This window comes from Protopterus annectens, chromosome 6.part0 (genome assembly GCF_019279795.1).
Source record: "Protopterus annectens isolate FY-2018-M chromosome 6.part0, PAN1.0, whole genome shotgun sequence".
In the NCBI taxonomy this organism is placed as follows: Eukaryota; Metazoa; Chordata; order Ceratodontiformes; family Protopteridae; genus Protopterus; species Protopterus annectens.
In genome coordinates, this window is record NC_056737.1 from 1,121,780,040 (window position 1) to 1,121,807,141 (window position 27,102).

General features: G+C 38.3%; 1 protein-coding gene across 1 annotated transcript in view; it reads left to right on the forward strand.

The window, feature by feature from the left end:
- Nucleotides 1-27,102, forward strand: part of ITGB6 (integrin subunit beta 6) — a 920,643-nt gene that overhangs the window by 373,633 nt on the left and 519,908 nt on the right. The window contains exon 6 of the mRNA XM_044074743.1: nt 15,250-15,415. Coding sequence (XP_043930678.1) covers nt 15,250-15,415 — 166 coding nt within the window. The remainder of the gene's footprint in view (nt 1-15,249; nt 15,416-27,102) is intronic.

The window sequence follows — 27,102 nt, forward strand, 5'->3', positions numbered from 1 at the left end:
ACTGTACTAGCCACTGATGAATGTAACCAAATGACTGAAGAAAATGTCCTTTTAACTGTATTGTTTATTGTAACACACTGTGCTCCTTATAGTATATTTACTTTTTGCTCCCTTCTTGGCCTTGAAACTGTACTTTAACTTTTGACTGTACTGTACTTTACTAACATGTGTATTGTATTTACTGTATTTGCTGTGCTAATCTTTGTGGAGCTTTTCTCCCCAGGCCTCCACTGAAAATGGGATCCATGCCCAGTCGGACTTTCCTGGTAAACAAATGTAAAATAAATAATAAATAAAATCCATCCTCCTTTAAGTTACAGAAAAAAACTCTTCTGCTTTCAACTAATCAGAGTGTTCGACTAATGTGAAGAAATGTATGCTGCTATGCATGTAGAAGATAAAGGTGGTGGGAAGTGGTGCGTACCACAGGTTACCTAAATAAAACCGATAACAGAGTTCAGCTCTAAGAACTGTAACTGAAATCTAGCTGTGAACATCATCAAATATTAGAACAAATAGACATAACATCACTAAGACGTCTATTTTACATGCAGATCTCTTTTTTATCTATTATATCACGGCCAGTTGTTATTAATGAATGAGCATACAGTCAGACTAGACCATTTAATAAAAATTATACAAGTGATGCATGTTTTTAATCACATTAACTTATCAGTGCTATAGGCCAGATGCTGAAAAGTAACCATACAGTATATAGTCAGCAATGAAAGTGTCAAGATGCATGAGGCAGAAAAAGATGTTTTAGTTAAGGTAGTTCAGGCGCTAAAACCACTAGGACCTAGTGTGATCTAGTGTGATCTAGTGTGATAGTGCAGTAAACTTAGAGAATTTTACTCTGTTTTGTGCAGACAGAAAACATACACTGTGCGGAAAAGCCAGAGGAGGTAGAGTCTGCATCTATGTTAAGAAAAGATGGTGTAGCAACTGTGAAATCCTACTATCACACTGCTGTGAGAACTTAGAGTTCCTGTCCATTAAATGAAGACAATTTTACTTGCCCAGGAAGCTGAATGGGGTCAGTGTAACAGTAATGTGTATCCCACCTAGTGCTAATACCAATGAGGCTCTAAATAAACTATGAAATCACATGGGTGAGCTGCAGAGCAAATATCCTGACTTTGTACATGTGGCAGCTGGTGACTTTAATAAAGCAGATCTGAAAGAAGTACTCTCACACTTCCATCAGTATGTGGACATTCCTACAAGGGGTGATAATATCCTGGACAAGGTGTACATAAACTTAAAGAAAGCTGATAAGGCAGTGTAACTTCCACAAATGGGAAACTCAGACCATTACACCATCTTGCTATCGACAGCTTCCAAACCTGCACTGGTTAGAGAGAAACCCACAAAGAAACAAATCACGGTATAGCCCGAGGGGGCTATGGAGGCCCTCCAAGACTGCTTTGAAAGACCCAACTAGATATGTTCAAGGAAGCAGCCACAGTGAATCAGCATCTGAACATTAATGAAATCACTGAGGTAGTGATGGCATACATTTCAAACTGTGTTGATGAGGTAACAAATACCAAGAGTATCACTATTAGAGCTAACCAGAAGCCATGGCTCACCCCTAAGGTAGGTGAGCTTCTGAAGGAGAGAAATGCAGCTTACAGGGCTAGGGACAAAGCAGCTCTAAGTGTAGCAAGAGGTAATCTGAGGAGGGGCATAAAGTAGACTAAGAGGGAGTATGGCAGAAAGGTACAGAGCCACTCTGAAAACATGAAGGATGCAAGGAAACTATAGCAAGGCATACAGGAGATCACAGACTACAAAATTGGGTCAGCACAGTGTGAGCACAGCACTGAATTCCTGGACAGTTTCAACATCTTATTTGATAGATTTGAGGAAAGAAACAACAGGTTGGCACTAAAGCTCCCCACGGATGAGAAGGATGCAGTACTCAGCCTCAGCACAGAGGAGGTAAGAAGAGAGCTAAGGAGAGTGAACCCCAGGAAGGCTGCTGGCCCAGACAACATACTGGGCAAGGTGCTAAAAGGTTGTACTGATCAAGTATGCACAATGCTCAAGGAAATATTTAACACCTCTCTTGTCATGGAGAAAGTACCCTCATGTTACAAGGAAACTAACATCATTCCACTACCTAAGAAAACCAATCCCTCTAGCCCTAATGACTACAGGCCAATCGCTCTGACATCCATGGTATGAAATGTTTTGAGAAGCTGATCAAAAAGCATCTTTCACCTTACCTACCTCCTGATTTTGACCCTCTGCAGTTTGCGTACAGAGCTAACCGATCCATGGCTGATGCGATATCAGTAGCACTACACATCTCCTTTGAGCATTTAGAGGGCAAAGAGAACTATGTGAGGATGCTGTTCATAGACTTCAGCTCTGCATTTAATACGGTGGTACCAATACAGCTGATAGAAAAAGTGGCACATTTAGAAATCAGTAAACATCTCTGTAACTGGATCGTGGACTGCCTGACTGAGAGACCACAGAAGGTGCATTTGAGTAAGAACACATCAATGTGCATCACAATTAACACCGGGTTCCCCAGGGGATGTGTTCTCAGCCAACAGTTATTCACCATCCTGACCCGTAACTGCTATGCTAAGCACAAGTCCAACCATATCATCAAGTTTGCTGATGACACCACAGTTGTAGGCCTCATCACAAAGGAAGATGAAAGGGCATGCAGAGAGTAGGTGATATCTATGATCAGTTGGCATGAGGGGAACAACCTGGACCTGAATGTAGGCAAGACCAAAGAGATTATCATCAACTTCAGGAAAAGGAGAACAAACTGCTCAGTGCTAAGGATCAATGGTGAGAGTGTGGAGAGGGTTAAGAGTATGAAATTCCTGGGTGTACACATATCAGAGGACCTATCATGGTCAGGAAACACCAGCCAACTGGGCAAGAAAGTGGACAACCCCTCCACTTTTTAAGATGGCTGAAAAAAGCTAAGCTTCCTCCTCATATTCTCTCCACTTTCTATACAGGTGCAATAGAGAACATCCTCACCTGCAACTTCACAGTGTGGTTTGGAAGCTGCACACTTACAGAAAGGAAGACACTACAAAGAGTGGTGAGGGTTGCAGAGAAGGTAAGAGGTTCCAGTGTTCCATAGATATAACAACTTTATTCGGCAAGAAGTACCCGAAAGGCCACCAAAATAATACAGGACACCACGTATCCTCCACATGGACTTTTAAGCATTTGGCATTGGGCAGGATGTTTAAGCATCTAGCATTGGGCAGGATGTTTAAGCATCTGACATTGGCCAGGTGATATCACAGTATCTGCTGCAAGACTAAATGATTCAATAACAGCTTCTACCCTTCAGTGATTAGACTTCTGAACTGAAGCGTTAGTCCCAGGGGACTGGACACATAATAAGTCATTTTTTATTTATTTTTGCGATATATACTTACATATAGTCCAAGTAAGTGCAATATTTATTTATTATATCCATAGTCAGTATTATTTAACCTACTCAAGTGTGATATTAGACAAATAACTTAGGCATTGTTCAATCTGTAATGTGTTTTGTATTACTTTAAATAGGGTAGTTAATTTAACTCAAGGGAGGGTATTCTTTTTGTATATTAGTGTCGGTAAATGTCTCTGCTCTTTCTTGCATGTATATGGAGCAGTATGTTTTTGTTATGTTTATTTATCTACTTGTATGTATTGTTTCACTTTTCTTTGTAATCTCAAGAATTGGGCTGATGCACGAAATTTCGTTTAGGCTACACGTGTATAGTTCTACATGACAGTAAAGTTTACATTGACTTTGACCACTTCCATCTACATTGTGCCAGGTAGTGCATGGGAGCCCCAACACAGTCTGCAAAAGATGCCAGGTAGGCTGTCTCTCTAAATAAGATGTTAGAGTAACACCTATCTAGACCCTAACAATCTTAACTAATGTTAGTGATATGAAGTATATTTCAGTGATAGCAACTAACAATGATGAGAACAGAATGCAATCATCTCACTTATGTCATGCAAGTTAAGTAAAGCACAGAAAATAACAAACTCTCAGTCTCAGTCTTGTTCATGGTCTCTGTATTTGATTGTTTGTATTTATTAATCTAATATTTCAACTGGACAAAATAAATTTTCTGTGGGGCCTGGGAAGAAACACTCTTTATAAGATTCTGTAGCAATACATGTATCAGTTAATTAATTCATTCATTAATTCTCTTTTACCTGCTTTATCCATTTCAGGAGCATAAGAGATCTAGAAAGCAGTATTCCAGAAGTCAGTGAATGCAGGGCAGAGAAACTAATTCTGGGTGGGATATCAGTCCATTGCAGGACATGCATACACTCACACAGAGACACAACTCACACAGTGAAACAACACATACAAGTAGAGGAAGAAACATAATTAAGAAATACAATACTACTCCCAGTACATGCAATAAAGAGTAGAGACATTTACCAACACTCATGTACGAAAAGAATACCCACCCCTGAGTTAAATTAACTACCCTGTTTAAAGTAATACAAAACACAGTACAGATTGAACAATACAGATACACACACACACACACACACACACACACACACACACACACACACACACACACAAACACAAACACACACGCATGAACACATGCACACATGCGTGCACACACATATGCACACACAACCACACACACACACACACACACACACACACACACACACACACACACACACACACACACACGTGCGCATGAACATATGCACACACACACACAACCACACACACACACACACACACACACACACACACACACACACACACACATGAACACACGCACACATGCATGCACACAAATATGCACACACAACCACACACACACACACACACACACACACACACACACACACACACACACATGAACACACGCGTGCACACATGCACACACACACACACACACACACACACACACACACACACACACACACACACACACACACACACACACACACACACACACACACACACACACACCACAAACATATCTATCAACATTTTGGAAGACCACCAGTTCACCTACAACATGTTTTTGGGTTGTGGAAGGAAACCAGATTACCCAGAAAACTGCAGTGAATACAGCTCAACTGTCTCACATGGCATTTAATTAGTTTAACATTTTTGTAGAAAATCATGCAGTATTATGGATAGCCTGATTTAATATTAATGAATTTGCTATTTTGTTAACTATAACTTAGCAGCAGTGTAAATTTTCTGCAAACTTTATTTCATGCTACTGTTTGTAAGAAGGAGACTTATACACCTCTTAACCTAAACCTTTTAAGAACTAGGCAGAGGTCAGGGGTGCCAAGCCACTCTTGCAAATAGCATTATTAAAATACAGCCTGCAGATGTTGCTGAATGTGCAGCTGTTTATATCAGAAACATCACGTACACTGTTCATGGTCCATAAGTTCATAGGTTCATAGGTAGGTACTAGGCTATCGGCCCAAGGGCCTAAGTAAGCCTAGCCAAGAATTCCCTGGCTTATGCCACCCAAGAAAGTTAATTTCCTGTGCCCCTGTCGAGCAGAGCCACAGACGTGATCCCCGGGGTGTATGTCCTATTTCCCATCCACTCATCAAGATTTTTCTTGAAGAGTGCTAATGAGGAACTTTGCTTGACATAGATGGGTAGCTTATTCCAGAATATATGAAGTCTCTGGGACAGGAATCTATCCCTCCAGCATGTCCTGTTTATTGTGGTGACAAGGTTTAGGTCCCTAGAGTGTGTAGTTTGGAGGGACTGGGATTTCTTTAGGTGTAGCATGTCCAACAGCTTTATATGTTAGGCAGAGATCTCCTCGGAGTAGGCGATATGCTAGAGAGTAAAGCTGGAGTTTTTTGAGATGCTCAGTGTAGGGCATCTGTTTGAGGACAATAATCCTCTTTGTGAGGTACTTCTTTGGCCTTTTCAACTGCTGCAGATGTCTTGTGAGGTACATTCCAAAAGGGGCGTTGTACTCTATAATGGGTCTAATGAGTGCTGAGTAGAGGGGAACAATGACCTCTTTTATCCTGGATGAGAACCCTTTTGTGATGAGGTGTGCCACGTAGAAGGATTTCCTGACTACTGTGGCGATGTGATTATCAAAGGAGAGACTACTATCCACCTGGGTCCCAAGGTCTCTTATCACACATTCGACGTTAAGTAGACTGCTGTTTTTATGTGGTAGTTCATGTGTACAGAGTTTTTACCAAAGAGAATGACAATGCACTTTTTGGCATTGAGCTTGAGGCCATGCCTCTGACACCAGGCATCTGTCTCAGTGAGGCCCTTCTGTAGGATGTCCACATCATTTAGGGACTCAACTATGGCTCCTATTTTGCAGTCATCTGCAAACTTCATTAGCCAGAGGCCTTTGTGTGTTACCTGTACTTCAGAGAAGTAGATACCAAACAAGAGAGGTCCCAGGACTGAACCCTGTGGTACTTCACATGTCACTGGTTTGAAATCAGATTTGGAGTCTGTAACTTTTACAGTGTGGGTTCTTTCAGTGAGTCAATTGGCAAACCATCTTGTTATGTAGGGATTTATACCTAGTTTAGTGAGTTTAGCTAAAATTCCAGAATGGGAGATGGTGTAGAATGCCTTGGCGAGATCAAGACAGGCTGTGTAAACCACCTTACCCTCGTCTACGGCTTTGGTGACTGCCTCAAAGAAGTCAACCAGGTTCAGAAGACATGATCTGCCTTTCACAAACCCGAACTGGGTGGGCTTCAGAGTTTGGAGGTTACCAATGTCTTTGTTTATGAGTTCCATGGCCTTGCAGACCAGGCTCGTCAGGCTACTAGGGCAATAGTTCCCAGGATCAATGGTGGCTCCCCCTTTGTGGAGTTGGATAACTGTTGCTGTGTGCCATTCAGTGGGCACAAATCCTGACATGAGACTATGATTGAACATGGCGCTTAGGTGGGGAGCAAGTTAGTTCTGAAGTTCGTGTAAAATGCAGCCTGGGATGTTGTCCAGTCCCATGGATGCTGTGTTTTTGGTTTTAGAGAGTGCAGCTTTTACCTGCATAGATGTGATTACAGGGACTCTGCATTCTTCCTGTACAGATATAGGCCCTTTAGGGCCCAGTGTTCATGATCCTCGCTGGTACAGATGAATGTCCTGACCCTGTGCCAGCAGGCCAGGTGATCAATGATGGTGATATCATCAGTGCTAACAGGTGATCACTGATGGTGACATCACCAATGCTAACAGGTGATCAATGATGGTGACATCATTAGTGCTAACAGGTGATCAATGGTGCCATCATCAGTGGTAACAGGAGATCAATGATGGTGACATCATCAGTGCTAACAGGTGATCAATGATGGTGACATCAGTGCTAACAGGTGATCAGTGATGGTGACATCATCAGTGCTAACAGGTGATCAATGATGGTGACATCAGTGCTAATAGGTGATCAATGGTGAAATCATCAGTGCTAACAGTTGATCAATGGTGAAATCATCAGTGCTAACAGGTGATCAATGATGGTGACATCAGTGCTAACAGGTGATCAGTGATGGTAACATCATCAGTGCTAACAGGTGATCAATGATGGTGACATCAGCACTGCTAACAGGTGATAAATGATGGTGACATCATCTGTGCTAATAGGTGATAAATGATGGTGACATCTTCTGTGCTAATGAGCAAGTGATGTTTGAGGATTTTCTTATTCTGTTTATAATGTATTATTTATGACGTCCCCTATCCCTGCTGTCATAAGGCAGAATGTTCAGTCATGCCTGTTGCACTATAAAGTTGTAGTTTTACATTTATGTTTCTTCTTTGGCAGAACTGTGCAGTGTTAATTCCTGTTTGTGCCTTTCTTTGGTATGTTTAGCTTACAATGCTGACTAATGCTTTGAACTCGTAACAGTGCCACCATGCAGTCAGTTGATGCATACTTCTCACAGCCTTTCACTGTGGGTCATCAGACACCTTGTCTTCACTTTAACATTTAGTGAACTGTAGAAGCAGTTTATTAATTTACCTGCCTCACTAATTCATCTCACTTTGTGTTATAACTTAAATGACTTAGGGCATTTTCCTATATCTTTCGTGTCAGATTGAAAGTAATCTCTTGGAATGTTAATGGAATGAAAACATTATTAAAAAAACAAAAAAAAAACAACTTGTATTAGATTTTCTATACATGCCATGACATGGTGCTTACACTGCTGCTAAAAAAAAAAAACTCTCTTAAGAAGTAGATCGGATAGTTGCGTAGAAAAGAGTGAAGCTAAACATTTTTTGGAGCTGATTACACAAAGCTGCGTATTGTTGGCTAAAGACTTTTCTACCTTACAGAAAAGGAGGCAATAATAGGAATGAAATGCATCTGTAACCTAATAGAAATACATGTTGTACAAATCGGCCTGTACAACAGTCATAGCCAGAGGATTTTAGTCAGCAGCAGGTCAGAACCTGTCCTGGGTCTCTTACATTTCTTTGCTCTGACATCTGTATTGTGGTACCAGTTAGTTTTGTAATTATGTTATTGTTAATAAGTGGAAGGAATAAGTGTGCCACCCTACCTTGAAGATATTAAATAATTATCAATGTTTAAAATGTATTGGGCTAATCAGCGATATTTTACATGTGCCATCAGATAAACAGATTGCTTAATCATTAATGAAATGTTCTATAAAAATCTGTCTTTTTTCATAAATAGTTCTTCCTTTGTGCTATAAAAGTTCAACTAGAAAAGAAAAAGCAGCAAATTTAATTCTAGTGTGTTTATAATTATCCAATTTCGCACTGTCTCCCTGAAATATAGTGTGACATTGTTTACATGCCCCACATTTTGCAGTTTTCATGTATTCTGTCTTCTTAATAAAGATACCCTTCTCTAAAATAGATTTTATGTTGGCCCCTACCTTATAAACAAACCTTGGGCATTCACTAATGTGGGTGCTGTATCTTGATTAGCAGATATTATATGCCAGTTGTTCATTAAAATCTTCTTAACTTTACCTGAATATATGCCAAATTCCAAAATGCAAGATTTACCAAAAATGCAAGTTTCAGACTTCATATCATGCAATGTATCCACAGTCGAAACAATAGCTGTCCTATATTTTTCACCCAACAAAGGCTTGTACTGGTTACCCCATTTCCTCACAACATAATTACTTATAAATATAATATAATATAATATAATATAATATAATATAATATAATATAATATAAATTTTGGATTTAAACTCATCCCCTGTTTTTGACACAAATAATATCTGCTGATCAAGATATAGCACCCACATTAGGTGAATGCCCAAGGTTTGTTTATAAGGTAGGGGCCAACATAAAATCTATTTTAGAGAAGGGTATCTTTATTAGGAAGACAGAATACATGAAAACTGCAAAATGTGGGGCATGTAAACAATGTCACACTATATCTCAGGGAGACAGTGTGAAATTGGATAATTATAAACACACTAGAATTAAATTCTGTGGGGGCAACTGTACAACTAAAATGGTGGTGTATATTGCCATCAGTAGAACATGTTCAGGATTCTATATAGGTAAGACTCAAAGGAGTTTAAATAAACGTATATACTCTCACCTTTATAGCATCAGAAGGAAGGATGAAAAAAATGCTTTGTATAAACATATTAAACAATATGGTGACAAACATTATTTTAATTTTGGTATAGTGGACATTGTGCACACCAATAACAGAGGGGGGTGACTTTAATAATTTATTATTATATAAAGAATTTTGGTGGCAAATATTTACGGATGCTTCCACTATACCAGGTTTAAATGACACTGTATCTGTCAAACCACTATTGGTCTTAAAATAAACGATCATTAGGTATATTGTTATATGTTTTTAAACATGTTTTGATATGATCTAAATGTAAATGTTTTTGTTAACATTTTTTCAGTTTTTTAACTTGTTCACTTTATCAACACATATTATATGTAACATCGCTTTTAGAAATAATATGAATATTATTTAATATTTTATGAATCGAGAACAATGGTCAAGGATGTGTGTATAGCTTTAAAATTACAAACTGAATTTTGGCGCCAAAAAAGTTATTTAAACAACTGTGATGTAAGCTATGGTGTTCTGAGGAAGCTTGTTTTATTCAAGTGAAAGCGCTTAACCATTCTTTGTTTGTTGGCATTACAATAAACTTTTGTCCACTTCTACTTGGTTTCATTGAAGGTGTTGTGGACTGGTATGAGCGTTGAATAGAGGTGAATTCCCAAGACACAGAGACAGAATTTTGCACACAGTGCATTTGCTGCTTTTTCTTTTCTAGTTGAACTTTTATGGTTGCTGCACTGTTTGCTTCAGTTGAGTTCTGAGTTGGGTCCCATGGAGTCTGATCGGGAAACCTCATTGGATTCATTACACAGTCCTGCACACCAGGATTTTCAGTCGGTGAAAGCTGAATTGACTGCACACCAGGATTATCAGTCGGTGAAAGCTGAATTGACTGAACTGAGGGGAGAGGTAAGCAAGCTTACTACCCTACAACTAAGCAGCTCCTTCTTAGATATTTACAAAGGGAAAAATAACTGCCACAGTTCAGAGGTAGAACATAGCCGTGACAACAAGAACTGTATTACTGATATTGGTCGAGTGAATACTAACTGTGAAGAAGATGTTTTAAGACTGTCTAATTTGTCGACATATTCAACAACCATTGCTAATGGACAGGGTTCCTGTAAAAGTACTGTTATGGCAAACACTGGGAGTACAAACATTATTTCTTTGGATATACCTCCTGTTTCTTTAGCAGGCTCTCAAAGGAGTAGTAGTAAAATTGGTACTCCTGACTTCACATTTGATTTCTCATTTGGTGATGTTAATGAAGAAGCTTATCATACAGGCACTAAGCCTAAAAGAATGAAGCCACATTTCACTTATGGTACTACAGCAAAGGGTTTGGATACAGATGGTACTACAGCAAAGGGTATGGATACTAATATTGACATTGTTGACAATGGTATGACGGACAATATTGATGTTAGTAGGCACAGCAAAAGTAAACATTTGAAACATGTAAATTCAGATCTGTTTAAAACATTTATTGAAAAGAACTGTTATTTTGATACTGATCCGACTGCAGAGATCAGTGACAAAAGACACACTTCAAAGGAGAAGTCTAAAGGTACCTTAAAGGATTTTATATATGATTTGGGTAAAAAGTTGGTTCTAATTAACAGTATTAAACTGGACAATGCCTATCTTTCCAGATGTATAGAGTTAAAGGTAGTCCCGATGGGACTTAGATTTTTTAAATTACCTATGGGTGTGAATATTACTGAAAATGTTAAGTCAGATTTTAATAGTTTATTTGACCAATGTGGTTTTAAGTATATGTCTGTGTTGATGAAATTTAATGATGAGAAGCTGGTTTATTTAATTAAGGAGGTGGAAGAATTAAACACTTTGATTAAAAATGACTTACTTTTTTCTCAGTGGGAGAATTTGTACGTCAAACAATTCTCCTATGCTGAATCTAATATTTCAAAAATATATGAACGTAAGATGAAAAAACTATATAGGGACTTGGACCAATACAAAAGAGGTACAGCATATTTATGGGAAAAAGATCATAGTAAGTACCCTAAGTATGTGAGGGGGGGTCAAAAGACAGGAATTGTAAATACATACAAACAATCTAGTTCTGATGGAAATGCTAACTCTGATTTTTTTATACGGAGAACACAAGGGGAGGGAGAGAAAGTGGACGAGGGGTTACAGAAGAGATTCTCACTACCATCCATATCCAAGGACCCCACGTTAAATTCTGGTTCAGTTGTTACTGAGACAATAGGCGAGTCCAGTAATAATAACGTAGGCATCCTACAGGATGGTGTTACTTACACCTATAGGAACTTTAATATATACAACTATACTAACTACATTTTAAATACTGGACACTTTGATTTACTATCTAAGGGGATTAAATTTATTCCCACTAAGACATTCAATCTAGTGGACTGTATTTGTGAAATAAAAAGATATGTGAGAAAGCTTAACCTGGCTATTTTATTTAAAGATAAAAAAACAGTGGGTGACACTTCTCATGCCGAGCCGTTCATTCCAGTAGTCAAAAAGAAAAGTACATATATACCCCCATGCACCCCACCATTTCTATCTTTGATAAAGTAGTGACTAAACAGATTTACAAGTTGGATAGACAAATCGATGGACATCAGATCAGTTCCAATTTAACAAAAGAAGAGAGCAGGGTACTACAGGAATTAAGATGTGCTAGTAACATCAGAATAATGAAACCAGATAAGGGGGGGGGGGGGCGTAGTAATCTATGATAGTTTTTTATACACTTGTAAGATACATGAAATACTACACAATTCTGGAAATTATTCTAAGTTGTCCTTGAATTAGATTAACATATGGTATAGAAAAATAGACACATGTATTGAAGAATACTTACTAGATAACAGGATCAATAATGACATCTATACTTATATTAAGGTTGAACATCCTGTATTAGCTTCTATAGTGGGTATTCCTAAAATTCCCAAGAATATAGATGAACCGCCCTTTAGACCCATTATATCAGGGAGTAGGTCTAAGACATTTACTATAGGTAAGGTTATTGATACCTATTTGAAACATATATATGCCACTATTCCACATATAGCAAAGGACTCATGGGATTTTCTGAAACAGTATCCTATTTACCTATCCAGTTCAGATCTGACATTTGTGACTATTGATGTCATAGATTTATTTTCCTGTATACCAAAAGAAGATGGTCTATCAGCTTTTGCTACGAGTATAAGAAAATATACAGATATCCAATGGGACGCCATCTGTCTTCTTACGGATATCTTGTCCCTGGTTCTCGAACACAATTACATTATATTTGAGGGAGAATATTACAAGCAGACCAAAGGCGTAGCTATGGGAGCAGCTTGTGCTCCCATATACGCCAATTTGGTCAAGCTTGAATGGGAAGAGAGGACTATTTTAGATAGTCACTTTATGACATACATAAAATATTACGTCAGATACCCTGATGACATATATTTGATTTGGGATGGTGGAGAACAACAGCTAGCATTATTTTTACAATACATCAATAGTAGCAGTAATTTTTTAAAATTTACCTCCTGTAGCAGTCACGAAGGTGTGGCTTATTTAGACACATTTGTGTCAAAAACAGGGGATGAGTTTAAATCCAAAATTTATAGAATGAACACTTTTTTGAATAGTTATTTGGAATATTCTAGCTACCATCCGAAGAAACAATTCACAAATATTTATAAGGGTCAGCTTATTAGAGCAGTTAGGATGACCTCACGGTATGAGGACATGTTGGATGAGGTGAAATTTATTACGTCCTTATTTAAGGACAGAGGCTATGACGTTAGAGTTATGGAAAATGTAAGTAATTATGTTGTGAGGAAATGGGGTAACCAGTACAAGCCTTTGTTGGGTGAAAAATATAGGACAGCTATTGTTTCGACTGTGGCTACATTGCATGATATGAAGTCTGAAACTTGCATTTTTGGTAAATCTTGCATTTTGGAATTTGGCATATATTCAGGTAAAGTTAAGAAGATTTTAATGAACAACTGGCATATAATATCTGCTGATCAAGATATAGCACCCACATTAGGTGAATGTCCAAGGTTTGTTTATAAGGTAGGGGCCAACATAAAATCTATTTTACAGAAGGGTATCTTTATTAAGAAGACAGAATACATGAAAACTGCAAAATGTGGGGCATGTAAACAATGTCACACTATATTTCAGGGAGACAGTGTGAAATTGGATAATTATAAACACACTAGAATTAAATTCTGTGGGGGCAACTCTACAACTAAAATGGTGGTGTATATTGCCATCAGTAGAACATGTTCAGGATTCTATATAGGTAAGACTCAAAGGAGTTTAAATAAATGTATATACTCTCACCTTTATAGCATCAGAAGGAAGGATGAAAAAAATGCTTTGTATAAACATATTAAACAATATGGTGACAAACATTATTTTCATTTTGGTATAGTGGACATTGTGCACACCAATAACAGAGGGGGTGACTTTAATAATTTATTATTATATAAAGAATTTTGGTGGCAAATATATACGGATGCTTCCACTATACCAGGTTTAAATGACACTGTATCTGTCAAACCACTATTGGTCTTAAAATAAACGATCTATTAGGTATATTGTTATATGTTTTTAAACATGTTTTGATATGATCTAAATGTAAATGTTTTTGTTAACATTTTTTCAGTTTTTTAACTTGTTCACTTTATCAACACATATTATATGTAACATCGCTTTTAGAAATAACATGAATATTATTTAATATTTTATGAATCGAGAACAATGGTCAAGGATGTGTGTATAGCTTTAAAATTTCAAACTGAATTTTGGCGCCAAAAAAGTTATTTAAACAACTGTGATGTAAGCTATGGTGTTCTGAGGAAGCTTGTTTTATTCAAGTGAAAGTGCTTAACCATTCTTTGTTTGTTGGCATTACAATAAACTTTTGTCCACTTCTACTTGGTTTCATTGAAGGTGTTGTGGACTGTTATGAGCGTTGAATAGAGGTGAATTCCCAAGACACGGAGACAGAATTTTGCACACAGTGCATTTGCTGCTTTTTCTTTTCTAGTTGAACTTTTATGGTTGCTGCACTGTTTCCTTTGTGCTATAGAATAGACACTGCCTTTTTTGTAACAGCTACAACTAGATTTTGGCCCAGTCAGGCAATGCCAAGAGCAAGTGTTTGATTGTCATTCAAAACTTCTTACATCTGGTCACTTAATGTAGGAGGATGGTCTTAACTATGAACAAGGAATTATATCTCTATGCATGGACTATAATATGAAATGATTGTGCATGCTGTATATTAGATTGTGTAGGTGCACTGTCTGGTGTCTGATATTTTAGCCTCCTTTTACTTGACTGCTAAGAAAAGGGTGTTGAATTTAAAAAAAAAAGAATGATGCCTATATTAAGGGGCATAGATACTGGCGAGAAATTGCAAGATAAATAAAGCACATTGCGAGAAACATTCATAATCCATACACATGTTGGAGCTAATACATCAGTACAAATTATATTCCGTTATCGTTGATAATTTATGATAAAGATTTCTTCTTCGTATGTGTAACGGAAATAAAAACTATATAAACTCCTTCCTTAATGATGCATTAAATGGTTTTACTTCTTAATTGATTCCTATGTATAAGTAGTTGCTTATTTGATTCTTTGGCTTATTTGACAGGAGTGTCAATATTGACTGTTTGCCTTGTTTTGGCTATAAACACGTTCTACCACTGACCGACAATACCGAAAGATTCAACGAGGTTATAGGAGAACAGCGTGTATCTGCTAACCTGGATACGCCAGAAGGAGGCTTTGATGCAATCATGCAAGCTGCTGTTTGCAAAGTAAGTGTATAAACTGGACATGCAACTATAGCTGCTTTTCTTGTAGTTAGCATTCTAGAAAATTCTGATGTGAAGCTATAGCTGACTAGCAGGAAGAAAAGGGAAAGATTAGGATGGGCTAGTGACTGCTAACCAAGATAGATTGACTGGGCTTAACCTGTTTTCAGTGCAGGTCCTGGGCCAAGACCTGTACAATAAATAATTCAGTCATAATGACAAATAATGATAATGTGACAGATCACATAGTAACATACAACAAAGTCAAATAATACATGTTATAGCAGATTCCAACATGCGTTGGACCCACATAATACTTAATTAAGATACTTTACTTTTCACTGAGAAGTTAAGCAGATGACACAGTCTGATGGTGAAAGCCACACATTGTTGCTGGAGATTAGTATGCGGTTCGGTGGGTGTTTATTCTTAGAAGCATATGCAATGCTGAAGGACTGGAGAACATTACCAGCCTCTGGCAATCAAGCCAATTTGATGAGAGAGACATTACTAATGCTACTTTCAGTAAGGGTGAAAAAATGCTGACATCAAATACAACTTTTTGTTTGCTAACCGACTTCTGACCTCTGGTTCTGTACCTGCTCTTCCATGCTCCATCCTTCTTCAGGGTCCACTCTTAGTATGGACAATATGCTTCATGGAGGATTCTCTCCATCCAAGAAAGAAAGTATCCAGGCTATCAGGATTTGGGTCATGATGTACTGGAAAGGGGAGCAAAGGAAAGTATCCAGGCTGTCAGGATTTGGATCACGCTGTACGTGAAAGGGGAGCAAGTGAAGAAACAAAGAGTCCAGTCTGTCAGGATTTGGACCACGCTGTACTGGAAAGGGAAGTGAGTGAAGACTACTCATGTCATATTGCAGTCGGCTGTGTTTTTGAAATTCACAACCTACATGTTTCAGTCTGCTGGGGCTTAAACACAATGACATTATAAATGTACAGAAATACTTCTGAAAATGTAATGATTCCATATCAGTCATCTAGTCCTTGTGAACATTAATGCACAATTCTGTAAAACTCTCCTTGACAAAACCCTCTCCCTGGAATGGTCAGCTGGTCATCAGTGACTCAAACCTAGTAATTAATCCTAACTCATAAGTGGTAGAGACAGATGTCTTGTCTGTATGCTAGTGAGCCATCTGAGAAGATCATTTTGAGGTTTTCCTGAATCCAGTGGGCATGCCGTCCTTTCAGAAGGTGTCACCATAAGTGAGTGCTGAAATTGGGTCTGTTTTTATAGATTATTTTATAGTATTTAAACAGCCCGACCTTTGGAAGGCTGAGAAAATTGATGAAATCCAGCAAAAAATGACAAAGGTGCTGGATATTACTTGGTTGTTATGGTTAACATACCTTTAAAATGTTGTGCAAAATGTTTTGGCTGCATAGCTATGCTTATAAAAGCCCCAGTGGCCGATAGCCTTGTATGCACCTATGAACCTATAGGGAACTCCTTCCACAGCCCCCCTGAGGAAACCTGTATCTGGTCACTGGAATGGCTACTTCATCTGAAAAGGTGAGATTCCGGAAGAGAAAAGAAAATTCTGTCCTAGCCATGAAACAGTAGTTAGTATGACCTTAAAGGTAATATATTTATGAATGAGGGTAAGAGACATTTTTACTTCAGTTTTTTTAGCAGTATGTTAATATCAATTTATAATTTAAGTTCTAAAATGTTCATCCTGCTCATTTCACTCAACGAAAGGAATGAGATGTGAGCATGTCTTAAATGATGATGATGATTACCAAATATGTACTTCAAAGTCAAAATAAACGTTATTGTCATTTAGCCTACACAAGTGTAGTCTAAACGAATTTGCATGCATCAGGCTTGAATTGAGAAGACCTTTACATAGATACAATAACACATACAATGGACATATTTTCATAATTTCACATTCAACAGGTTATTCTACTACATATTACCACAGTTTACCTTACCTATAATTTTCAGCAGCTGAACGATTTCTTATTGCACAAGTTCCTATTGCACTGTGTGATTCTCACATGAGTAAGAGGATTTAGTTAGTATAATATTGCACATTCATTGCCATCTCTGTATTGTTTATGTTTAGAATCCAAACTGTCTCTCATTTATTTGCACCAAAAGAGTTGGCTGTCCTATATCTTGCCAGTGTCTGGCTTCCCTGCGATTATTTCCGGAGTTCAAAAATCTCAACACCTGAGGAAAGAATCTGTTTCTGAACCTGGATGTTTTATAGCATAAACTACGGTATCTTCTGATGGATGACAAGCATGTGAACAGTTCATAAGCAGGGTGTGTGGGATCCTTGATTATTTTTGTAGTTCTGTTGTGACATCATGCTGTGTATAACTCCTGTAGCGCTGGAAGTTTGGAGCCTGTTATCGTCTCTGCTTCTTTCACTATCCCTTGTAGAGCTTTTTGGTCTGAAACTGAGCAGCTCCCATACCGCTCTGAAAAGTTACATGCTAGGATACTTTCTATGGTACTACTATAGAAGGTGGCAAGGATATAGGGTGATAGACTTGCTTTCCTCAGTCTCCTCAGGAAATGCAGATGTTGATGAGCCATCTTTGCTATATGACTATTGTTTATTGACCTAGATAGAGCCTCCACAATGTGAACCCCCCCAGGAATTTTGTGCTCTTTGCTCTTTCTGCCATCTCACCATTCTTCATGAGAGGAGAATGAGCTGGTCCTACCCACTCACCATTCATCATGAGAGGAGAATGAGCTAGTCCTACCATCTCACCATTCATCATGAGAGGAGAATGAGCTGGTCCTACCGTCTCACCATTCATCATGAGAGGAGAATGAGCTAGTCCTACCATCTCACCATTCATCATGAGAGGAGAATGAGCTGGTCCTACCGTCTCACTATTCATCATGAGAGGAGAATGAGCTGGTCCTACCATCTCACCATTCATCATGAGAAGAGAATGAGCTGGTCCTACCATCTCACCATTCATCATGAGAAGAGAACGAGCTGGTCCTACCATCTCACCATTCATCATGAGAGGAGAATGAGCTGGTCCTACCATCTCACCATTCATCATGAGAGGAGAAAGAGCTGGTCCTACCATCTCATCATTCATCATGATAGGAGAAAGAGCTGGTCCTACCATCTCACCATTCATTATGAGAAGACAATGAGCTGGTCCTACCATCTCACCATTCATCATGAGAAGAGAATGAGCTGGTCCTACCATCTCACCATTCATCATGAGAGGAGAAAGAGCTGGTCCTACCATCTCACCATTCATTATGAGAAGACAATGAGCTGGTCGTGTTTTCCTGAAGTCCATTATGATCTCCTTTGTTTTGTTGACATTAAAGTCGAGGTTGTACTTGGCACACCAGTCGATCAGTGAGCTCACTTCCTCCCTATGGTCTTTTTCATCTCCTTTACTGATGAGGCCCACAACTGTACTGTCATCCGCAAACTTGATGACGTGGTTGAATCTAGTTTTATACTTATGGGTTAGTAGAGTAAACAGTAGTGGACTCAACGCACAGCCTTGAGGTACTACTGTGTTAATTATGATGCTTTTCAAAGAGTTATTGCCCACACATACCCTCTGTCAAGAATTCCAGGATCCAGTTGCACATATGGGTGTTGGTGCTTAGATGAACAAGTTTTTTGATTACCTGTTGTGGCATGACAGTATTGAATGCTGAACGGAAGTCAGTAAACAGCATTCTAGCATAGCTGCTCTTGTTCTCAAGTTGTGCCAATGAGAGATGCAGTGCAGCCAAAATGGTATCCGTTGTGGAGCACTTGGCACGATATGTGAACTAGAGTGGATCAAGTGCTGCTGGATGGCTTGCTGTCAGGTGTTTTTTGACTAACCTTTCGAAGCTTTTCATAATGGTGACATGAGGGCTACTGTAGCCATTGAGGCTTGAGGGAGATGATTCTTTGACAGTGGAATAATGTTTTTGAAGCATTTGCGTACCTTTGCTTGACTGAGGGAGATGTTAAATATATCCATGAATACAGTGCTTAGTTGTTCAGCACAGTGCTTTAACACTTTTCCCATGATGATGTCCAATCCAGCAGGCTTCCTAGGGTTCACCTGCTATAGGGTCCTTTTCACCTCTATTGAGTTAAGGCTAAGCACTTCATCTCCTGGGTCTGTAGTGAGTTTCACTGCCTTGGATCTGTTCCTGTCCTCAAACCTGCAGAAGAAGGTATCCATCCTTTCCAGGAATTCTGTGTTATCCTCGCATTGGGCTGACAGGGAGTTGTATTCGGTTATGGCTTTTATGTCCTGCCACATGCACCTGGAGTCTCTAATATCAGTGAAGTGGTTCTGGACTTTCTTTCCATAGGATCCTTTTCCTTCCTTTGTCCTTCTCTTCAGGTTTGCCCTTGACATACGGAGAGCTTCCTTGTCTTTTGATTTGAATGCCACATTACGCTCCTTCAGAAACTCGTATACTTTGCTGGTGAGCCAGGGTTTTTGGTTGGCTCTTATGATGATGTTTCTGTTGATGGTCACATTATCTGTGCATTTAGACATATATGCCATCACAGTTTCTGTGTATTCATCCAAGTTAAAGTGTAGAACAGCTGTTGCAGCCTCTCTGACTATGTTACAGTTTGTATTATTGAAGCAGTCTTGGAGTGCTGTGATTGCTCAATTTGGCCATACCCTGCTTTACTTCACAGGTTTGTACACTGGCATTAGCATGATGGTGAGGTGGTCTGAGCTGCCCAAGTGTGATACTTAATGTATAAAACAATCATTGTCACACCTATGCACATATAGAAATACAAGCTCAAACATGTATATGTGTGTGTATCGATCTCACTAAATATATATATATATATGCACATAGATAGATAGATATAAATATGGATATACTACTAATACTCAGTCCACAGAAATGTCATTGCGCTTTACATTGACGCACATATGTCAATGAAAATATGCTATAGGGCATGTTCCAAGCTAATCCTCAGAAAATACAATGAAAAGTAAAGTTTTCTTAAAAGGGGGCAAGCCAACCTGCACCCTCACACCTGCTGCTAATCATGTACACTAACTTTGAGATCGCACAGTCCCTGAGGAAAGGGCATACACTCCTACCATGGGGACTGTCACCCTCACACAACTCTAGATAATTTGCATTTGTCAACCAATGTAGGTCAACAATCAACAGGTCAACCATCCAAATTTGGATTTACACCTGCACTCCCCTATATCTATTTATAGATAGATATAGATATGTCTAACTATATGTACATAGCTATCTATGTATGTTTATATATATATATATATATATATATATATATATATATATATATATATATACATGCCACTTCTCTAAGATGGGCTTCACCATGGGTGCCACATTTCTTAAATAGGCTTCACCATGTGTCCTACTAATGGATTCACAACACATTCTCAGCCTGCAATCACCTCCGAGATATACTTTACCATTAATCCATACAGGGAACAAGTTCTGTACTCTGCATTTAATCAATTGAGCTTCTACCATTTGAGAGAAACCTGTACAGATATATATATATATATATATATATACATATATATATATATATATATAGGTATGTGTTGTGTGTGTGTGTGTGTGTGTGTGTGTGTGTGTGTGTGTGTGTGTGTGTGTGTGTGTGTGTGTGTGTGTGTGTGTGTGTCCATGTGTGTGTGTGTGTGTGTGTGTGCAAATATACATAGACATACACATTGTGTAGTAGGGGTTTCACAAGCAATAATCTATTCGCAAGAAAAATTAACCTAGAAATATGTGTTACTTTCTGTATAAATGAGAAAAAACACATTGTGAACAATTATACCAGCTACAGATAAGAACGTTTAAAGTTGTACTGCCTTCCTTTACATTTCTATGTATTACATATGGTAACTTCACATTTCTGTGTGTTACAAATTCTGCCCTCCTTTACATTTCTATGTATTGCACATGAGGCCTTCCTTCACATTTCTGTGTGTTACAAATTCTGCCCTCCTTTACATTTCTATGTATTACACATGAGGCCTTCCTTCACATTTCTGTGTGCTACACATGGTGCCTTCCTTCATGTTTCTATGTATTGCACATGGTACCTTCCTTCACATTTCTATGTATTGCACATGGTACATTCCTTCACATTGCTATGTATTGTACATGGTACCTTCCTTCACATGTCTATGTATTGCACATGGTGCCTTCCTTCACATTACTATGTATTGTACATGGTACCTTCCTTCACATTTCTATGTATTGCACATGGTGCCTTCCTTCACATTGCTATGTAGTGCACATGGTGCCTTCCTTTACATTGCTATGTATTGCACATGGTACCATCCTTTACATTTCTATGTATTACACATGAGGCCTTTATTTCCATTTCTATGTATTGCACATGGTGCCTTCTTTCATGTTTCTGTGTATTGCACATGGTACCTTCCTTCACATTTCAATGTATTGCACATGGTGCCTTCCTTGAAGTTTCTATGTATTTCACATAGTACCTTCCTTCACATGTCTATCTATTGCACATGGTACCTTCCTTCACATGTCTATGTATTGTGCATGATGCCTTCCTTCACATTGCTATGTATTGTACATGGTACCTTCCTTCACATTTCTATGTATTGCACATGATACCTTCCTTCACATTTTTATGTATTGCACATGGTGCCTTCCTTCACATTGCTATGTATTTTATATGGTGCCTTCCTTCACATTTCTATGTATTGCACATGATACCTTCCTTCACATTTTTATGTATTGCACATGGTGCCTTCCTTCACATTGCTATGTATTTTATATGGTGCCTTCCTTCACATTGCAATGTATTGCACATAGTGCCTTCCTTCACATTGCTATGTATTACACATGGTACCTTCCTTCACATTTCTATGTATTGCACATGGTACCTTCCTTCACATTTCTATGTATTGCACATGGTGCCTTCCTTCACATTGCTATGTATTTTATATGGTGTCTTCCTTCACATTGCTATGTATTGCACATAGTGCCTTCCTTCACATTGCTGTGTATTGCATATGGTACCTTCCTTCACATTGCTATGTATTGCATATAGTACCTTCCTTCACATTTCTATGTATTGCACATGGTACCTTCCTTCACATTGCTATGTATTGTACATGGTGCCTTCCTTCATATATCCATGTATTGCACATGGTGCCTTTCTTTACATTTCTATGTATTGCACATGGTACCTTTCTTCACATTGCTGCTATGTTTTGCACATGGTACCTTCCTTCACATTTCTATGTACTGCACATGGTACCTTCCTTCACATTTCTATGTATTGCACATAACGCCTTCCTTCACATTGCTATGTATTGTATATGGTGCCTTCCTTCATGTTGCTATGTATTGCATATGGTACCTTCCTTCATATTGCTATGTATTGCACATGGTGCCTTCCTTCACATTGCTATGTATTGCACATGGTGCCTTCCTTCACATTTCTATGTATTGTACATGGTACCTTCCTTCACATTTCTATGTATTGCACATGGTACCTTCTTTCACATTTCTATGTAATGTACATGCGGCCTTGCTTTACATTGCGATGTATTTCACATGGTGCCTTCCTTCACATTGCTATGTATTGCACAATGTGCCTTCCTTCAAATTGCTATGTATTGCACATGGTGCCTTCCTTTACATTTCTGTGTATTACACATGGCTTCTTCCTTCACATTGCTGTGTACTGCATATGGTGCCTTTCTTCACATTTCTATGTATTGCACATGGTACCTTCCTTCACTTTGCTATGTATTGCACATGGTGCCTTCCTTTACAGTTCTGTGTATTACACATGGTTCCCTCCTTCACATTACTATATATTGTACATGGTGCCTTCCTTCACTTCTTCATGTATTGCACATGGTGCCTTCCTTTACATTTCTGTGTATTACACATGGTGCCTTACTTCACATTTCTATGTATTGCACATCATGCCTTCCCTCACATTGCTATGTATTGCATATGGTGCCTTCCTTCATATTGCTATGCATTGCACATGGTGCCTTCCTTCATGTTTCTATGTATTGCACATGGTACCTTCCTTCACATTGCTATGCATTGCAAATTGTGCCTTTTTTCACATTGCTATGTATTGCACATGGTGCCTACCTTCACATTGCTATGTATTGCACATGGTACCTTTCTTCGCATTTCCATGTATTGCACATGGCTCCTTCCTTCATACTGCTATAAATTGCACATGGTGCTTTCCTTCACATCTCCATGTATTGCTCATGGTGGCTTCCTTTACATTTCTGTGTATTACACTTGGTGCCTTCCTTCATATTTCTATGTATTGCACATGGTGCCTTCCTTCACATTGCTATGTATTGCACATGGTGCCTTCCTTCATGTTTCTATGTATTGCACATGGTACGTTCCTTCACATTGCTATGTATTGCACATGGTGCCTTCCTTTACATTTCTGTGCATTACACATGGCTCCTTCCTTCACATTACTATATATTGTACATAGTGCCTTCCTTCACATCTCCATGTATTGCACATGGTGCCTTCTTTTACATTTCTGTGAACTGCACTTGGTGCCTTCCTTCACATTTCTATGTATTGCACATGGTGCCTTCCTTCATGTTTCTATGTATTGCACATGGTACCTTCCTTCACATGTCTATTTATTCCACATGGTACCTTCCTTCACATTGCTATGTATTGCACATGGTGCCTTCCTTCACACTTCTATCTATTGCACATAGTACCTTCCTTCACATTTCTATGTATTGCACATGGTACCTTCCTTCACATTGCTATGTATTGTACATGGTGCCTTCCTTCATATATCCATGTATTGCACATGGTGCCTTTCTTTACATTTCTATGTATTGCACATGGTATCTTTCTTCACATTGCTGCTATGTATTGCACATGGTACCTTCCTTCACATTTCTATGTACTGCACATGGTACCTTCCTTCACATTTCTATGTATTGCACATAATGCCTTCCTTCACATTGCTATGTATTGTACATGGTGCCTTCATTCATGTTTCTATGTATTGCACATGGTACCTTCCTTCATATTGCTATGTATTGCACATGGTGCCTTCCTTCACATTGCTATGTATTGCACATGGTACATTCCTTCACATTGCTATGTATTGCACATGGTACATTCCTTCACATTGCTATGTATTGCACATGGTGCCTTCCTTCACATTGCTATGTATTGCACATGGTGCCTTCCTTCACATTTCTATGTATTGTACATGGTACCTTCCTTCACATTTCTATGTATTGCACATGGTACCTTCTTTCACATTTGTATGTAATGTACATGGGGCCTTGCTTTACATTGCGATGTATTTCACATGGTGCCTTCCTTCACATTGCTATGTATTGCACAATGTGCCTTCCTTCACATTGCTATGTATTGCACATGGTGCCTTCCTTTACATTTCTGTGTATTACACATGGCTTCTTCCTTCACATTGCTGTGTACTGCATATGGTGCCTTTCTTCACATTTCTATGTATTGCACATGGTACCTTCCTTCACATTGCTATGTATTGCAAATTGTGCCTTTTTTCACATTGCTATGTATTGCACATGGTCCCTTCCTTTACATTTCTGTGTATTACACATGGCTCCCTCCTTCACATTACTATATATTGTACATGGTGCCTTCCTTCACTTCTTCATGTATTGCACATGGTGCCTTCCTTTACATTTCTGTGTATTACACATGGTGCTTTCCCTCACATTGCTATGTATTGCATATGGTGCCTTGCTTCACATTTCTATGTATTGCACACGGTGCCATCCTTCACATTGCTATGTATTGCACATGGTGCCTTCTTTCACATTGTTATGTATTGCACATGGTGCCTTCCTTTGCATTCCTATGTATTACACATGATACCTTCCTTCACATTGCTATGTATTGCACATGGTGCATTCCTTCACATTGCTATGTATTGCATATGGTGCCTTCCTTCACATAGCTATGTATTGCACATGGTACCTTCCTTCACATTTTTATGTATTGCACATGGCTCCTTCCTTCACATTACTATATATTGTGCATGGTGCCTTCCTTCACATCTCCATGTATTGCATATGGTGCCTTCCTTTACATTTCTGTGTACTACACATGGTGCCTTCCTTCACATTTCTATGTATTACAAATTATAGGTCCTGCAAGATTCAGAGCCTTATAGCTAGATGTGATAGTTATTTTTTAAAGAAAAAACTGATTTAAAATCTGTTTACAAATCACCATAATGAACTTATACAGTCTTAACGTAAAACAGCACTCAACCAGAGCACGGAAAATATCACCAAATAAATCCAAGATGTAAAAGTCACGAACACTTTTATTAAACAGTAGGTTTAAGCACTTTTCGTCAACCAAATAGGTAGACTTCCTCAGAACTCAGTGTAAAGTGTACAATCAACTTAAATAACTAAATGCATCAACAGCTGATAGTGAGAAATCAGTCACCCATAATCAGCTCTTAAAGACATATTTTCAAATTGAAGTACAAGTACTACGAAACCTTAGTAACTATAACTATAATAAAAATAAAGTAATATGATATAATACAATAATGAAATACAATAATGAAATAAAGTGCCTTAAAGTTTTAAAATACTACACATATTCTATTACATTTCAAAACCCTAAAAAGTAATACAACTTAAAAGTGTATACAAAATAATAAAAATGGTGTTGGATGTAATGCTTTAATATACTTCAAAGTTTAAACTACCATTCTAAAGTTGAAAGTCCTACCATCTTAAACTCTTCAGCTTCAGTACACAACTGATTGAACACAGGTCATTAAGACCTGGAAAGGAATAAGAGTTCAATTTTATCTGCCATTTCAGTTCTTTCTCTTCAAGCAACAAATGCAGAGGGGCCCCTTGGTGGTTGTCCAAAATTTGGTCTATAATTATAAATTTAAAATGATGGTCTTTAAACAGGGAAATATGTTTTGCTAAAGCATTCTCCTGTTTGTTTTTCTTAATAGCATATAAATGCTCATAAACTCTGTCCTGGAGCCTACGTTCAGTCTTACCTACGTAGAATCCAGGACATTGTTGGCAAAGTGCCAGGTAAACTACCATACGAGAGTTACAATTAGTTCTATATTTCAGTTTATATAGTCTTCCATTTAAATTAAATTTATTAGTCTCAAGAATACTACTACACCTGTTGCAACTCTGGCATTTAAAAGTACCAGGAGTTTTAACAAAGTGGGCAATGGGTCTTTCCAGTAAGTTTTTCAAGTTGCTTCCTCGCCGAAATGTAATTTCAGGCCGTGCCCCCAATTTATTATAGAGAGACGAATTAGTTCTAAAGATATCCCAGTTCTTTTTAATAATATCAACTGTTACATAACTATTAATATTAAAAGTTAAAATAAGTCTAGGATAGTTTTCCTTTTTAATAGTAGGGTCTGTTGGACAATTAATAGACACATTTGAAAAAGCATTAGGTAAACCACTCAAGGTCACTTCTTCATTAGTCACTAGTATATTAGAACGTACGCGTAATATAGGTTTAAATACGCCAGTATGTCTTTTATACATGACCTCCTCTATAAGATCTTCCAAAAGGGGAACTGGGCAACCCCTAAATGTGAACATTGATTTCAAATGTTCACATTCTACCTTAAAATCAGAGTCCAAACTTACAATTCGGG